This window comes from Festucalex cinctus, chromosome 11, assembly GCF_051991245.1.
Source record: "Festucalex cinctus isolate MCC-2025b chromosome 11, RoL_Fcin_1.0, whole genome shotgun sequence".
In the NCBI taxonomy this organism is placed as follows: domain Eukaryota; kingdom Metazoa; phylum Chordata; class Actinopteri; order Syngnathiformes; family Syngnathidae; genus Festucalex; species Festucalex cinctus.
Window position 1 is genome coordinate 19702883 of NC_135421.1, and position 16411 is coordinate 19719293.

A 16411-nucleotide genomic window follows, 5' to 3' on the forward strand; every position below is an offset into this window, starting at 1 on the left:
TATTTGTTCAACATAACACCAAAATGTTTAAGTCTTACAGACTCGTCTTTTTTTCAGGTGACGGCCGACTTGTACCAGGTTCTGAACTCCTACAATTACTCACTGGAGTACCGCGGCGTGGTGACGGTTAAGGGCAAAGGCGAGATGATGACCTACTTCCTCAACAGCGGACCCTCCAACAGCAGTTAACGCCCTTTTCCCCACCGGACCTTGAAGGGGCCACGCTAGACTGACATGAAGCTGAACCCCGCCAACTCAAGGACGTCAAGAAAAAGTTGAGACCAAAGAAGCCAATCATAACTCGCTGACATTTGGAACGAGCCAAAGTCCGACGTCTTCTGAGCTCCTGAACGCATCGTCAGCAGCCGCTTCCTGTTCCTTATGCGGTCCACTTAGAAGCAAAAAAAAAAAGATGTCAACAAGAGGTTTTTATAACTTTTGGACATTTTCTATTTTGACTTTGGAACGCCAAATTCTATATTTTGTACAAAAACACATTATGTATGTCATGTATTTAGAGGAATTGAACACGCTGGTAATGCGACAGTCCGCCACATAGATGGAGCACCCCGGCACGATGGTACGACCCACTGAATGTCTAATTGAGGCCTTTTAACGTTATCACTTTACACTAAAAGTATTCATCACTGCAGCTGGTTCTGTTACATTTTTCAGTTTTGAATACAACTTGGTGATCCATTTTTTTTTTTTTTTTTTAGATCATTTCAACTGGATGAGTTATTTTGGTGTATTTTTCATACAGAGCAGAACGAGTAAAATCAGGGAAATACGCCAGTCCGGATGCTATTAACGCGACTTTATATGATAAAGTATAAAGGAGATCTTTTATTGTTCCTTTTCATTAATGGCTGACAAAAAGTAATAAACAAGCAAAGTGTCTCATTTGAGGACTGTTGACTTTTGGCCAACAGATGGCAGCAAATCACTACAATTGGTTCAAAAAGGCCGGATATGCATTTTTAACCTCTACAATCTAAAACTTGATAAAGTAACTCACTTTTTTTGCCATTGAACACCTCATGCCTTTGAAGCAATGTGTCTTTACAGTATCTCTGTAGCAAATGCACTCAGCAGCCACATTAGGTGGTGTACATATAGGTGTCTGACATCACACCAACAATATTGATGAAAGGCTTTTGTGAGCTCTGATTGGATGCTCAGCTTAATTCCTTGCCCCAACCCCCAAAATAAAAATACCATTTAAACATCCACATAAGTCTGTAAATAAATAAATCGTCTCAAAGTGAGAAAGTGTCAGGCAGCATTGCATAGTAGAAAAAAAAACACCTTAACTGCCATTTCAAATTCTTGAGTTCATCTTTCAAGTCATTTTTGGTTTGAAAAAACAAACCAACTGACGTGTTCAGGGGTGGTGTGTCACCTTCTCATCTGGTCTTGTAGTCACTTGCGTTGTGTTCAGAGGGTCATCAAATGATGTTGCCGTTGTAGTCACTCATGCTGCATTCAAGGTCGTCAGACTGGACTCCTGCGGTCACGGTGAAGAGACGCTTTCGTCACAGCTCTTGTGATGCGTTCAGGGTCGTCAGATGTCACCCTTGAGTGGCGTTCATGGTAAAAATGTATTCACATGAGTTGTGTTTCATGTGACATCATCGCTCTTGTAGTTCTCTGAGTGGTCAGATACTGCTGTTCAGCTCTCGTGGTGCATTCAAGTTCATCAGCTGCCATCGTGGTTTCTGTTGTCAGGTTGGGGTTCACTCATTCACTGCTGTTGACAAAGGGATCTGTCAGTCTCATTTTGGGGAAAGGGTCTGATGCTGCTCCACTGTAATTTTCAAGTGGGGAAACAATTTAAATGACACACAACCACCAGTAGATGGCAGCTGTGCATCAATTCAGATATTAGATCAGCCCAGGTTGAGAGTACACTGGGAAAAAAGGCTGCATTTTTTTTCATTCGAGATGTATATAATATGTCCAAAACATCCTGTGTGTCTTGCAAAAGTTAAATTGCTAAAATGGCTGGCAGTGAATGAGTGCCGCAACAGACGCTGTGGTCATTTGTCTCGTGTTGTGTTCGGGGTTGTCACACATCACAGTCACCTCCATGCTGTGGTCAGCAGTTATCGCAACTTTGCTGGTGCGCTTATAGTCATCAGATGCCGTCATAGTCACTCTTGTGATGTGTAGAACATTGTACTCGTCGAATGTCGTAAAAGTTGCTCCAGGGTTGCGTTCAGGGTCGTCAAGTCGTCCTCATAGTCGCTCGCGTTATGTTCAGAGTGGTGAGATGCGGGCGTTGTCGCTTCATGGTGTGTTCATGCTCATCAAGATGTTTCTGTTGTCGCCCTTGTGTCGCTTTCAAGTCAGTCAAGTCGGATGTCGTCACTGACCTCTGGCGGTGCGTTCAAGGTCCGGTCAGACGTTATAGTCGGGCGCCTTGCCCAGGGGCTGCCTGAGGTGCGTGTGCAGCGTCATGCAGGCGGCGACGGCCACGTGGAACAGGATCTGCCACAGGTTCCTGAGCTGGAACAGGTACATGTTGCACACGCACACCAGCGCCAGGGCCAGGAACGACTTCACGTTCCTCCACACCGAGAAGTACGCAAAGAGGAAGCACTGCGAAAAACGGGAACGTTTGTGTTAGCAACCTCACATATTAGCGTGTTAGCATCTTATAGTGCGCGAGCCCAACCTGGTAGAGGCAGGCGGCAGTGCCCAGGAAGAAGGCGATGACGTAGCTGAAATCCTCGTCCTCGTTCTGCCGGGGACACAAGGAGTTGCAAAGGTAACGTGTCGTGCGTGTGGAAACGCACATGGCGGCCAGCTCACCTGAAGGACGCTCTCGATGGCGTGGACACCCCGCAGCAGGTTGAGCCCGCCGCACAGCACACTGAGGACGCAAGACACGATGCCGGAAAGCGTCAGAGGCTCCAACGTCTGCGTGGGAGCTGGACAACAACATTAAAGACTTTTAAAGTGCGTCCATGCTGATCCATTACTCATGCCTGGCGCGCGCGCTACCGATGCCCTTGTACTTGGCGGAGGAGCGCGCCGAGAAGCCGTTGACGCCGTGAAGGTCGTCTGGGGTCAGCTGGTAGGGAGGACGCAGCTTGATCTCCGTCTGCATGTCGGCCATGTTGATCTTGGTTGAGAGGGAGCGAGGGCTGTTGTAGCGATGCTTCGTCTTCTGGATCACCATGTCTGAACGCGGCGGCGGCGAGAGCGTATCGTCAGGGTGACGCGCAATGTGACAGACACACAAATCGCAACAAAGTGTAGGCTGTCACCAAATTGTATGAAGGAGTACGGCCTGATGGCGGCTCCAACGCGTTTGCTGTCGTAGGTTACGATGAATTCCTTCTGGAGTTCATCCAAGAAGCAGAAGGCGAGCACGCTGGGGTAACTTGATAAACACGCCATCATGTAACACACACCCAGAGCGCTCGTGAAGCTACACACAGACGCAAACGCACACATACGAAGGTGGTATTAAAACATGTCCAAAGACATGGCTGCCTCCATTTCACTAAAGCTGAGTTCAATAAAATTGGAACTCAAAGCAACAACAAAAAACTTTAAGGCATAATATCAACTATCAGTGCATCTAAGTGGGCATTATGTATTTTCTGAGTATTCCTTAACGCCTCAAAGATGACAGCGCATACTTGACATTGTAAGGTCCGCTCCTGAAGGTGCATCGGTCGGGGAAGTGCGGCAGCTTCTTGGAGAGCGCCTTCATGTGCTTCCTGGTCTCGTGCAGGTCTCGGTCCTGCTCGTAGTCCGTGGACGCCGACAGCGGCAGGCCGTCGGCCACGCGCACCACCGAGGCGAACAGCACGCCCGACATCTCAGCGAGACTATTCAGCGATGCGCGTCCTAAGCCTAGAGGGAAGGAGACAATATTGTTACTTTTCAAGAATATTTATTAAAATGTTAACATGTATGACAAGTATAAAATAGGCTCCTGCACATCACCCTGTGAGGACTACACAATTTTTTTGTTGTTAACTTGCTTGTTATATCATTTACACTTGTTATATAATTTTTTGCATTTTGCCTGGGGAAAAAAAACCACCCAACACAAAAATGTTCCATGGACGTGACGTCACAACCATGGACAGCTCCTCTCCCGAACACCACACACGCGATAAAATTTTAACATTTCAAAACAATACAGGTCATTTCAGCGACTCAAATAACTATTGTTCAAGATTACACAGACACACAAGACGCGATAAAGCCGAACAACCAATTAAAAAGCTTAGCATATGGATGGGTTAGCTAGCATGTTCGGCTCCATATTGTAACATTCATTAACAACAAAACGGAGATCCGATAAAATTAGGTCTTGTTAAATTATAATATTTTAAACTTAGAAACAGATTTTAATGACACTAATAGATGCTACTGACTAGCTACTTGGCAAATATTTGCAGCTACTTCCGTGTGGCGAACGTTAACATGCTAAGGAAATGCTAAAGAACCGAAGCATGCTACGCGGACCTGCCGGGTGTAAAACTAGTATAAATTTGGATTTGAGTTGTGTTTGGTACCTGAAGAGATGAACTAGCATAGCGGAGATGTTTGAGACGTGTGAAACGCGTCAATGTGCGGAAAGGTGATACATTATCCTTATTCACACAAGTCCAACAGTTGCTGATGAAGCTGGTTTGACTGGTGGTACTAGCCAGGTTTACGTGGCTGATTCGCAAAGCATTGTGGGAAAAATAAGCTCTCGTCAGCGTCGTTGCAAATATTCGTTGGTGTTTTTCAAACTAAAGTATATATATTCAATAACATTTTTCTGCTATATGGCCACAAAAGAGTTACATTCTGTCGTTAAATGTTACACGTTTGGGTTGGAATGACTAGTTTCACTTGTAAATGCCATTTTGCCATTAATTAAAACGCTGAATCTCAACACAAAATGTTACTACAAATATATTACTATATTATACTGTTTCGCTACAGTTTAGCCACAAGGTTAAAATTACAAGGTTGTAAATTACCACTAAAATTTATATTTTCTCAGAAAAAACATTTACTTTAAAGTTTGCCTTAAGATTCCATGTTGCCAAATTTTTTTTCAGATCTTAATAATTTTTTTTCTTCTAGTTTTCCATTTTAATGTTGCATTTTGTTATTAAATACTGTACTATTTTTAACAACAAAAATTCTACGGCTATGAAAATGTTACATTTTCACACGAAAACCTCACAAAATGACAGTTTGTGTGAAGAGGTCATAAAATTAAATTACAATGTTTGCCCTATGTAAATGTCACATTTAGCCATCTATAAAACATTATTTTCACACAAAACTATATTACCCGATGAAAGTTACATTTCGCCACAAGCAGCATAATTTGCCTTAAAATGTTATGTATTAGGCTGTCTTTTGCCTTCAAAAGACTATTTGTTACACCAGGCAATAAAAATTCCATTAAAATTATGTATTTTTTTGCTTTTGCTTAAACAGGCTAGTTACCCATGAAATTGCAGTAATTTGCCATTAAAACACTGCATTTGTTCACAAAAAGGCTACATTAGGCTATGGAAATTTTGTGTTTAAAATCTATGACACCGTTGTGCCGACTTACAACTTTTTTGTGAACAAGACTTGTGTTATTTATGATGCCTCAGATTTGGGAAGAATGAATGAGTTGTTTTAGCAAGTGACATGAAAAAATGGCATTTAGGAAAAAGTATGATTTTATTTATCATTATTTGCACAGTAGGGGGTGATAGTGTACAGCTGATTGAACAAAGGCAACAATGACTTCTTGGCATAAGTGTAACACCCAAGTACAAACACGCACGCGCAGACACACGCAAACATAATCTTTGGGATAAGACAAATGCTCTCCCTATTCTCCCAACGAACGGGAATGATCTCACCAGACGTTCCTGCTTGGAATGTTCCGGTAACGACACCACATAGGACAAGGCGTGATTCTTATGTTCTTCCTTTTTGTTATTTGGCAAATAAAAACACAGAAAAACAACAAACGCACTCCCTTTAATTGCGTCACGCGATCCCTGAGAATCTTAAATTTATCACGCCAGAGCTCAAATTATTTAATGATTAACATGAAAACTTGTGCTACAGAGCAGCTCGGAACATTTGAAAATTGTAAGACGTCTTGTTTCTTTGTGGTATGTGTCTCCAAAAGTGGGGCAAAAAAAAAAATTTGACGTAAATTTTCATTTGCACATTTTGAAATAGGCAGACAAAAAAATAAAAAATTGTCTTATTTCTATACTGTCATCCATATTTTTTGTGTACATTGTGTTTTCCATCTATAAAATCAACAAAATTAATTTTCTTCCCCAATGATTTTTAAAAAAAATCACATTTCACTTTATATTTCAAAATGTGAAGATGAAAAATATCGGCCAGTGTCAGTTCTTTATTATCACAACTTGTATGTCAGAATTTTTTTTTGTCCGTTTTTTTTTTTTTTTTTAATCAAGAAAAAACAAAAACAAAAAAAACTCTTGAAAACATGAAAATGGGCACACAAAATATCAAATCAAGGATTTTTTTGTTTTTTTTTTGACATACCTCCCGAATGTATGTGCTCTGGAACAACGTTGAATCAACATTCTTTGGGATTTGACCTCAGAAAAAAAGTCGCAACATTGGAGATACAAATTTTTTATCGTGGTATCTGGAAACGGAGGATGAAATATGGAGGCTGATGCAGTCTCATTTCTTGGTCACCACACCACATTTCGGCGTAAAAACAAAAACAAAAAAAAAACAAAAAAAACATCCTTTTCACTTACATATTTGGAAATGGGCCAACAAGAAAAAAGTATTTAAAAAAAAAAGAAAGAAAAAAAAAAAGTCAAATGATGGTGCCCATATTTGGCATTGTTCTAGACTTGAAGGGCAAAAGAAAACCAAGCAAAAGGCACCAGGCCTCTGCTTTAATTCTTACTACTTTAAGGCCACCTTTTGACAAAAACTCACCCTTTGGCCTGGATTGATGTCACGCCACGTTGCTACGCTAACCGTGGCGTCGCATGTTGACGGAGCAGGCAGAAACAAGATGGTGGACGGTTCCGTACAGGAAGTCTGCCGGGACCCCCTTTACCACTTTCATGGGGATTGCATAGATTAGCATGTAGCTTGTCACATAATCAGTCACAGTGTCCAGGCGAGTTTAGTGTACTACATCTGCCCCCCCCCCCAAAAAAAGGGGAGGAAAAAAAAAAGAAAAAAGATCAGCGTGGTATTCAAAATATTTGAGGTCATTTTTGTCTCGTGTCAGTGTTGATGGGGCCCTTGAAAGGGGGGTTTGAAGGGTGGTCCAATGGGCCTTCCATCATCATCATCAGAGCTCCTCCTTCCTCTTCAGGACTTTTTCCTGATCACGGCCTCGCAGGCTGCGTATGAAGCCGATGAAGCCCGCTTCCTGGAAGGAGGAGGAGATCTCAGATCACACTATACATAAGCTTATTTCATTTGCACGTATTTACCGTATTGTTTTATAACATTAATAACAAATGTTTGTTAGCAAGTAAATAGAAGGAGAAACAAAAACAAAACAAGAAGCCTAAACCTAACTGTTTTCACTTGTTACTGTCTTTAAAAAAAATAATAATAATAATAAAATAAATAAATAAATCAGACTTTCAATTTTAGGGTGACTTAAGGCTGCACGGCTCCCAGCAACTGAGGAAAAGGTGGAGTTTTACAGCCCTATCAAAGATACAGTAGTTAATTAGACGTGTGCTCAACACTTTAAATGAGTTAAGAATGCCTAAAAATAACAGACAGCATGGGTATAATCGATTTGTGTAAACAAATGTGAAATTGACCAAATTTTGAAATTAGGGCCGACACTATTTTCACAGCCTGTCCAAAAGTTGCAGCAAAAAATAAATAAATAAATAAATAAAAAACCAAATTGAAATGTCAAAAATTTAAAAAGAAAAAAATGGTAATATCTTGATTCCATTTGTTTCTTACTTTTGGCGATTTATAATGAGTAGAATGTTACCAAAATTGTAAAAAGTTACTAAAAGTGTAAAAAAAACTTACTCCACGATCTCCATGGTACTTGTCCACAAACTTGGCGTAGTTGTAGTGGTTGAATGTTGGATACCCTTCCACACCCTCTTGCTTGCACAGGTCGTGGTTTTGTCCCTTCGTGCAGTCCACCGCCGCATAAGCGATCTGAAAGGAACACAAACAGCAACAATCGGTCAGTACTAAGCAAGTTTATTGAATTTTTTTTTCATAGGTGACAAAGAAGCATTCACACGACGAAATCCATGACGAGGAACGACAAAATTGACACGTTTGACTGATGGCAGCGCGCTACACAAAGGCCTGAAAAAGAAGCAGGGATCGACAGTATCAATTTGCGGTGCAATTCTGCTGTAAATGGAGCAAAAGTGAAACTGCAAAATGTAATTACATTATATGTTAAAGCGTCTTTTTCCACACACGACCTTTAACGCACAGATTCACACAAAAGTAGCTGTCTTTTTGGCTCCTTTATGGCCTTTTTTTTACTGATTGGGTACAGATGTTAGCGCTCTGTGTGCTTTGTAGACATTTAGACGGTAGATCAACACCATAAAAACGTACAGAAAAGGATATACAATGACTATAAAACAGCCTTTTAAAAGGTCCAGCCTGCTAAGATTCTTCTCATGTGAATGAAGGTCGATTCCAGGAGGCCGTATCGTCGATTAGAGACCGGCAGGCGCCGATGAGGCGTAAATGTCGAGCCGTGCCCGGCGTCATTTTCGGGACGGCTGAAATGTCATGGCGCTCTCTCAGAGTGCTGAGTGGCGCATATCGCGCGGTCACGCCAGCGACCAGGGGGGATGTGGAAGATGTGCTGAGGAGAGGAAAACGCGCTAAACGCTTTAGCTCGCCATGTGCTGACAAGAGACATCCTTTTGCTTTGTGGGAATGGCAGCGGGTCAGCATACGTTGTTTATTTAAACACTTATTGGAAGAAATCATTTGTTGGTGAAAAGTCATATAGTGTATGAGGTGTGACGACAAAGAAACGTGATTGTTGAAGCTAAGCTAAGCCATGCTTGATTATGACTTAAATTGTGTAGGAGTCTCGGCATTATTTTTGTTCACTTCTTTCACCTCTTTCATAGGATTTTGTGAAGGACAAAAGCGTCAAGCAACACTCAATAGGCTGAAAAAGAAGTTTATTTATTATTATTATTTATTATTTATTTATTTATTGTTACACTTTGTTTCTCTAAATATTGCGGGGATTTGGTTTTGTACGTAGTGTTTGTTTGTATCCAGAAAAACAACAGACTGATTTTCCAAGAGTTTATTTTTTTATTTATTTTTTTATTTTTTGTAAAATTAGCGGTACATTTTCATTTTAATTACGGTCAGAAAAAAAATATCTTTCACACTTCATATTTAGGAATTTTATGTTTTTTTTTGTGTGTGTTTGTTTGTTTTTTTTGTTTTGTTTTTTTTGTTTATATATAGAAACAGCTCAACAATTCTTTGCAACTAGACTAAGTGCAATTTCTGGAGAAATTGTGTGGGAATACTGAAAGCTGAATGCTAATAGCTGAATGTTAAGCTAAATGCCTATGAAGGAAATTGAAGGATAAATTGTTAAAATTACAAAGTAATTACATAACTAGCAATTACTAGTAATAGTAGTAGTAGTCATAGTAATATTATATGTTGCGTATTTAGTGACTTTATAAATCTGTTTTTATTAGGGATGCTATATATAATGCTATTTTCAACCGATACCGATAAACCAATAATTTAGATAGTGCCGATGTCGATGACTGATAAGATGATAATTGTTTTGTTTAAAGCTTAGCATTAGCTTAGTGTTATCTTAGTGTGCTAACTTAGGATTATCTTAGCATCAGTTTTGCATTAACTTAGCACCAGCATTAGTTTAGCATGCTAACTTAGCTTGCTAAATAAGCGATAGCTTAGCATTACTATTAACTAAGCATTAGCTTATCATTAGCATTATCTAAGCATTAGCTTAGCATGCTAATTTAATATTAGCTTAACATTAGCATTAGCTTAACATGCTAACTTAACAACTATATAACTTTATAATTTAGTATTTCAGTTATGTGACTTTTTTGCTTGCAGCATTCCCACAATGATTAAAAATTCACATAACTGAAATACTAAATTATAAAGGATGACAGTCTCATTTCTATATTTATTGTCACATCTCGAATCTCAGTATTCTGAGTCTTTTATATGGAGTGTCTCCATTGTTTGCATCCGCAAAAGAACAATTTAAATCTATTTCTTTGCGATTTGATTTCCACGAAAAGTCACAAAATTGGAAAGACCCGCTTTTCATACTTGGAAATGGACTGACAGAATATGACAGCCTCATTTCTTTGTTGTCATCCATCACACAGACACATTTTGAGACCAGCATAATCTTTGAATAAAAGAACAAAAGTCACATGAATTTTACTTTCATTTAAAAAAAAAAAAAAAAAAAGGTGAACGTGATGCCCTTCTTTGGCATTGTTCTTGACGAGGGGTGGAAATGTTCCTATTTTGCTTCTTTTTCAGGGTTTTTAGTAGCACAAGTTAGGACAGCGTGTTTCCCAAAATTCTGCAAAAAACATACAGGGTGCAGTTCCGCTGACTACCATTAAATGAGCTTGTTGAGGGACATACGAGCAATCAATGTGAGATAGTGACAGCACAAAATGAAGTCATACGACGTCTGCTTCTTCATGAGCGCACTGCCAATCATCTCATCGATCCGCCCGCCATCGATGGCGACAAACGCGTAGCGATGCGCTACTTCCTGTCATGCTCAAAAATATACCAACCACAAAATATCCCACGTCAGCATGCTGCGTATTTGTCCTGGAGCTCAGCTCAGCGAGCGTCCGATGAGTAAAGGTGGTGCAGCCGGGTGAGGTCATCATTGATTAGTGGGGAAAAGGGGCTGATGATGTTCAGAGGAGGAGGAGGAGGAGGAGCTCCAACAACAAGTCAATATGTTAGAGTCCAGTGTATTACGTGTGACAGGAGGGACGCAGCACTAGTGGAGACATATTGTCCTACGAGGACATTGAATTCTTGTGCTGTCATTACAGCACAAGAAGCTATCAGTCCACTAACAAGTTACTGTCCAATTGGAAGTTCTGAGGGGGATTTATGGTAGTTTTATTTTCATCCATACAATTTTGGGGGATTTAAGGCAGTTTTATTTCAACCTATGCCATTTTGGAGGGATTTACCGGAACCTTGTTGTGACATGCACAACTTTCAGGATTTGCAGTAGTCTTATTTTTATTTGTAAAACCTTTGGTGGATGTAAGATAGTCTGTAGAATTTGGGATGTATATGATAGTCTATGATATTTGAACCTGCAAAACGTTTGGGGGATATACGGTAACATTATTTACGGTATTCTATTATTTTTATTATGTAGTCTTATTTTAATGTCCATGACTCTTTGGGTCATTTACGATAGCGATATTCGAACTAGTGTGACTTTTTGGGGTAGTATTATTTTATCCTGTGTGACCTTTTGGGGATTTAACTCTTTGTCTGCCAAAGACGTTTCATGAAGATTAGTAAAATTCCAATGAATGGAATGTGATCTTTCATTTCGCAGCCACATTGTATATGTAGTAAAGGCAAACAATATTCTTTTTGCCTTGAAATTTGAGTTAAAATGATCAAAAGCGGCTGGCACTGTGGATTTTTTTGTTTTGTTTTTATAACGCCTGGCAGTCAAAGAGTTAAAGTACTCCTATTTTGACCTTTGAGCTTTGTAGGGCATTTCAGGTTGTCTCATTTAACGTGCACTGTTTTGGGAGAATTTACCATAGTTTTATTTTAACGTGATTTTTTTTTCTTAAATGTAATATTAATTTTAACTTCCCACCATTTTGGGTGACTTTATGGTATTGTTATCTCAACCAATGCAACTTCTAGGGGATTTAAGAGGTAACAGAAGGTACTGCAGTCTTTTTTGGATTTAGGTTATCATAGTTTAACCTCTGCAACTTTGGAGGGAATTAACCGCATGCTTATTTTATAATGTGCATGTTTTCCAGATTTTCTATTGAAAAAACTACTATTTCCCATTTTGTTCTGTTTGTTAGACTTTTTCTGAGATACAGGGCGTCTCCGCTTGGCTGAGGCGCTAGAGAAGTGTTTTTGCCAGGAGTGACCTCACAATCCACAACAGTGACAACAATGACATGAGCCTCAAAGCGTGTTGTGTTGCGCGTTTACCGAGAGGCGTGTTGCGGGAGGCTTGCCTCAGAAAAAGAGCCCGAGACTAAGACGCCATCTGACAACGATTTAAAAGCAATTCCGCGCAAATGAGAAAGGAGCGGCCTCAAAAAGGTCGAGCGCCAAGGCATCCTGATGCAAGCGGAATACGACACGCTGGCAAGGTGTGAGTCAGGAGCTATTATGCGATGATGGAGGATGAAGGTGTCCTCCCCGCGACTGCCTGAAAGCGTGCCTCACCTCCCGCCATTTGATTTGCTTTGTCGCATTCCTTGCCGACACACGCCCAGAAATATTAGCCGTGATGCAAGAGCGCTTGATAAACTTTTGAACTTACCTCAGTTTAAAAAACAAAAACAAAATGGTGAGCGTGCAGTATTTGTCTGCAGATACAATGTGTGGGCTGACGTGTCCAATTAGCATTCAAGGTACTGCAAATTCATTCGAATGTAGCTGTTTTGAAACTTTACACCCCAGTTAAAAATAGCGTGTTTACAGCCAATCAGTATTGTCCTTTTTTGAATAGTTGTTTGTGTATTTTATTTTTATTTTTTTAAAGATTCATCTTTCAATGTATATTATTATTGTATTATTCACATTTTATAAGTATCTTTTTGTTTGTACTTTTGTAAATTAATTGTATTAAATGATCAGATAATTTATTATGTGCAAAATGTCTGGTTAACTTTTTATTTTTTAATTACTGTGGTGCCTTGAAATACGACAAACCCGTTGATGTTTACTGTCAAGTAATTAATACTACTGCAGCTCACTTCCAGTAGTTGTGAAAAGTCTCCTTTGCTTCTTCATGACTGTATTAAACTGACACCCCCCCAAGTTGTGCACACTAGAAGAAGTCAATGAATTAATCACGGCACAACCAATTGAGTTGTTTACATTCTATTTAATAATTACAATACATTTTAAAAAGTAAACATTATAGTGTGTTTTGAGTTACGAATGTGGTCACAGAAGAACCATTGTCACTATTTTTTAAGTTTTTTTTTGTGGTTATTTTAAAACTTTTTTTTTTTTTTTTTTAGCTTGCAATAAAATATTAAATAAATCTATTTTAAAATGTATTGCACTTCATTTAAAAAAAAATGTATTTCACAATTATTTCATTCATTTATTTACATTAGTTTGTCAAAAATATTCATTTATTTTTTTCTTTATTTTTGGATAAAAAATACATTTCAGAATGGAATATTTCAGTTTATTATTTTAATTTAAATACTGTAATTACTTGACATTTTATTCATTTTTATGTTGTAATTCAAAAAAATACTACACTAGAACAACCTACAGTATAATGTCCCAAAAAAAAAAAAAAAAAAACTACCTTTACCAACATCATGCTTACTTCTGGCAATTTCATAATTGAAGCGATTATTATAGCGCCTTTGTACTTTTGAAGGTGACGAGCAACAGTGTGGACTCACCTTGCGGTCTTCTTTGAAGAGTTCCGCTGCAGTCGTGAAATGAGGGACGGCGTTTTTACAGTGCGGACACCCTGCCAAAGAGGATGACAACAAAAGTGTCACACTAGTCCACGATGCACATCCGTCAACACCATGCTGCTACTGAGGGTGTTTACATGGCCTTAGAGCGGATTCACCGCCGTGTAACCACACAGTCTATCTTTTTATAGGCGCTATAAACACTGTCACTTTGACTCCATTCACAGACATCTTAGTTAAACATCAACACAAAACGTCAACAGAATTTTGAAAGATTTAAGGTGGTCTTATATTAAAGCATGCAACTTTTTGGGGATTTAATGTAGTATTTTTACATGTCCAACATTTGGGGGATTTAGAGTAATTGTTTTTTAGCCTCTGTAACTTTTTAAAGGGATTTACAGTAGTCTTCTTTTAATCTGGACAATTTTTGGTGTGGGGTTTAGGTCTGATTCTTTTACTCAATGCAACTTTTTGAGGTTTTACAGTTATCTTGTTTTAGCCTATGCAATTTGTTGGAGATTTAAGGAAGTCTTACTTTATGATGTACAACTATATGGGGAATTACCAGTAATCTAATTTAAACCTGTGCAATTACTTGATGATCAGAAGTAGTCATATTTCAAACAAAACAACTCTCGTGGAATTTAAGATTTACTTATGTTACTTATGTGCAACTTTTGGGGGATTTAAAGTAGTTTAATTTGAACTAGTCTGGGGGTTTCAAGGTACTTTTAATTTAACCTACGCAAGTGTTGATGATTTACGGTACTCTTATGCTACCCAGTGAAGCTTTTCAGGGTTTATGCTAGTTTTATTTTCACCCGAATTACTTTTTTTTTTTTTTTTTTTGTGGGATTGAAAGTCGTCTTATTCAAGAAACGTATTTTAGTCGCCTGTCCATGCAGTGTTCCCTAGTGGACATTTTGGCCAACAAGATTTATGCCTATAAGAATATTTTGTGATTTTTTTTGTTACTTTAAAGCACGAAAATGAGGCAACCCATTTGAAGATTTCTCCTTCTTCGGCTGCCAACAATTATTTTTTAATGTTCCATGAAGCCGACACACTGACAGGATGACTCATTCGCTTAAGATATTTCCATGGCCACAAAGTTATGTTCCACACTTCTATGTTCATAAGGACGTGTTAAAAGCAGGTGGTACTGTGATGTTTTCTTTATTTCCCCACACTTGTTGGATATTCTCTGTCTCCCTCGGGTTTAGGTGGAGTCTTAATGCCGCGTGATGATGAGATTTTGGCAACTGGCTCGGACTTACGTATGCGAGCTGGTTAAAACCCAGGATATGATCACAGATGATCCCAGAGGAGGTCTGACGTCTCACACTTCAACAGTGACAGTCCAAACAGCCGACTTCAACCATTTATTTGTTATTTTAAAGACTTGAAAATTTAATGCGAGTGTGCATGTGATCTTACATGGAGCGTAGAACATGACCAGACTGTGTTTCTTCTTCTTCAGGGCCTCTCGGAAGTCCTCCGAGCCAAGATGGAGGACGCTGGAAGGCCTGTCCTCCCAGGACTGCTCTGGTGGCGGTGGGGCCTGCGGACTGGCGCAAGGAAAGTCATGAAATATATCTAGTAGTGTTAACATTTTAAAGACTACCATAAATCCCGAACATTGCACAGGTTAAAACAAGACAACTGTAAATCCCCTAAAAGTTTCACAGCATAAAATAAGACTACCAGAAAAAAAAATGTCTACATTAAATCCTCCAAAAGTTGTAGAGGTAAAGTAATACTACTGTAAATACTCAAAAAGTTGCTGAGTTTAAAAGAAGACGACTGGTACACTGAAAACAAAACTTAACATAAATCCCCCACAAGTTGAACAGGTCAAAAGAAGATGACCGTAAATCACCCAAACATTCAAGTTAAAATAGAACTACTGTATATGGTTAAGATTTTAAACAAAGAAAGATTCTCATGTGCTTTAATAACAGTGTGATCTTATGTCATGTTCTGTATTTTGCCATCATGGCGCCTGTAATTACCAATGATGTCAAACTTCCTGTACATTTCCCAGTTAAGCCTCTCCACCCATGACTTTCCGCTACTGGGAGCACATTTGCCATTGATTTACTCCAAAAAGCAGACTCTGATTATATCAGAAGTACCCAATAAATGTGTGAGTGTGACATCATACTTGCATATTTTTACAAAAATAGCGCCTCTCACTTATGCATAAAATCGATGATCTTGTCTTTGCTGCGTATGTGCGGCAGGGTGTACATCTCCTGGCTCTTCTCAAAGTACTTCAGGGTGGGAAAGCCGGAAATTTTGAAGCGATCCCCCACAGCCTTGTGGATGGTGGCGTCCACCGCCGTCAGCACGCCCGGACTCTGCCAAGGCACATTTCAAGGCAAAGATTAGCGACAAGAGAAGAGCGGGGAGGGGAGGAACTAATCAGAGCCACATTACACACCACAGACATACTCACAACCCCCCCCCAAAAAAACCTCACCTTTGGATCTTTGTTGAGTATTTGGGCAGCTTCTTCATAGTCTGGTTTAATCTTTTTGCAGTGGCCACACCCTAAAGGAAGATTGGAACAACATTGCAACAGGATGTCTCACTCCAATGACGCGAGGTCAAGAGGACGGTGTGCAGTGTTGCCTCGTTTATCGCGGGCGTTACGACCCAAAAACTACCAGCGCTAATGAAAATCGCGTTAATTTCTTAAAAAAAAAAAATAAATA

General features: G+C 39.4%; 3 protein-coding genes across 7 annotated transcripts in view; 1 reads left to right on the forward strand and 2 right to left on the reverse strand.

Annotated features, from left to right (window-relative positions):
- The window catches only part of adcy5 (adenylate cyclase 5), a 24825-nt gene extending 23922 nt beyond the window's left edge, over positions 1-903 (forward strand). Inside the window, exon 22 of the mRNA XM_077536016.1 lies at positions 58-903. Coding sequence (XP_077392142.1) covers positions 58-189 — 132 coding nt within the window. The 3' untranslated portion in view covers positions 190-903. The remainder of the gene's footprint in view (positions 1-57) is intronic.
- On the reverse strand, positions 827-4710 carry sec22a (SEC22 homolog A, vesicle trafficking protein). 5 transcript variants are annotated; one of them, XM_077536020.1, is made up of 8 exons: positions 4539-4710; positions 3651-3867; positions 3273-3436; positions 3007-3186; positions 2815-2933; positions 2678-2743; positions 2376-2601; positions 827-1507 (listed from the first exon to the last, which is right to left on the reverse strand). In XM_077536020.1, exons 2-7 carry the CDS (start codon positions 3830-3832, stop codon positions 2401-2403), a joined length of 912 nt encoding a protein of 303 aa, XP_077392146.1. In that variant the 5' UTR covers positions 3833-3867; positions 4539-4710; the 3' UTR covers positions 827-1507; positions 2376-2400. The 5 variants fall into 5 exon arrangements, with proteins under 5 accessions (XP_077392146.1, XP_077392145.1, XP_077392144.1 ...); XM_077536019.1 differs by having other exon boundaries at positions 827-1576; XM_077536018.1 differs by having other exon boundaries at positions 827-1750.
- Positions 4711-5678: 968 nt separating this feature from the next.
- Positions 5679-16411, reverse strand: part of pdia5 (protein disulfide isomerase family A, member 5) — a 36426-nt gene continuing 25693 nt past the window's right edge. Inside the window, exons 12-17 of the mRNA XM_077537518.1 lie at positions 16177-16247; positions 15891-16054; positions 15132-15262; positions 13674-13744; positions 8035-8169; positions 5679-7405 (exon numbers count right to left, since the gene is read on the reverse strand). Of these exons, the coding sequence (XP_077393644.1) occupies positions 7325-7405; positions 8035-8169; positions 13674-13744; positions 15132-15262; positions 15891-16054; positions 16177-16247 (653 nt within the window). The 3' untranslated portion in view covers positions 5679-7324. The remainder of the gene's footprint in view (positions 7406-8034; positions 8170-13673; positions 13745-15131; positions 15263-15890; positions 16055-16176; positions 16248-16411) is intronic.

What these genes read in the sequence shown, in the direction of transcription:
- sec22a (XM_077536020.1), bottom strand. Translation starts at nt 3,832, where the DNA reads ATGTCGGGCGTGCTGTTCGCCTCGGTGGTGCGCGTGGCCGACGGCCTG. An exon ending in GTACTCCTTCATACAATTTG is followed by an intron (nt 3,187 to 3,272) that starts GTGACAGCCTAC and finishes CGCCGCGTTCAG; the next exon opens with ACATGGTGATCCAGAAGACG. An exon ending in CTGCCGCCTGCCTCTACCAG is followed by an intron (nt 2,602 to 2,677) that starts GTTGGGCTCGCG and finishes CGTTTTTCGCAG; the next exon opens with TGCTTCCTCTTTGCGTACTT.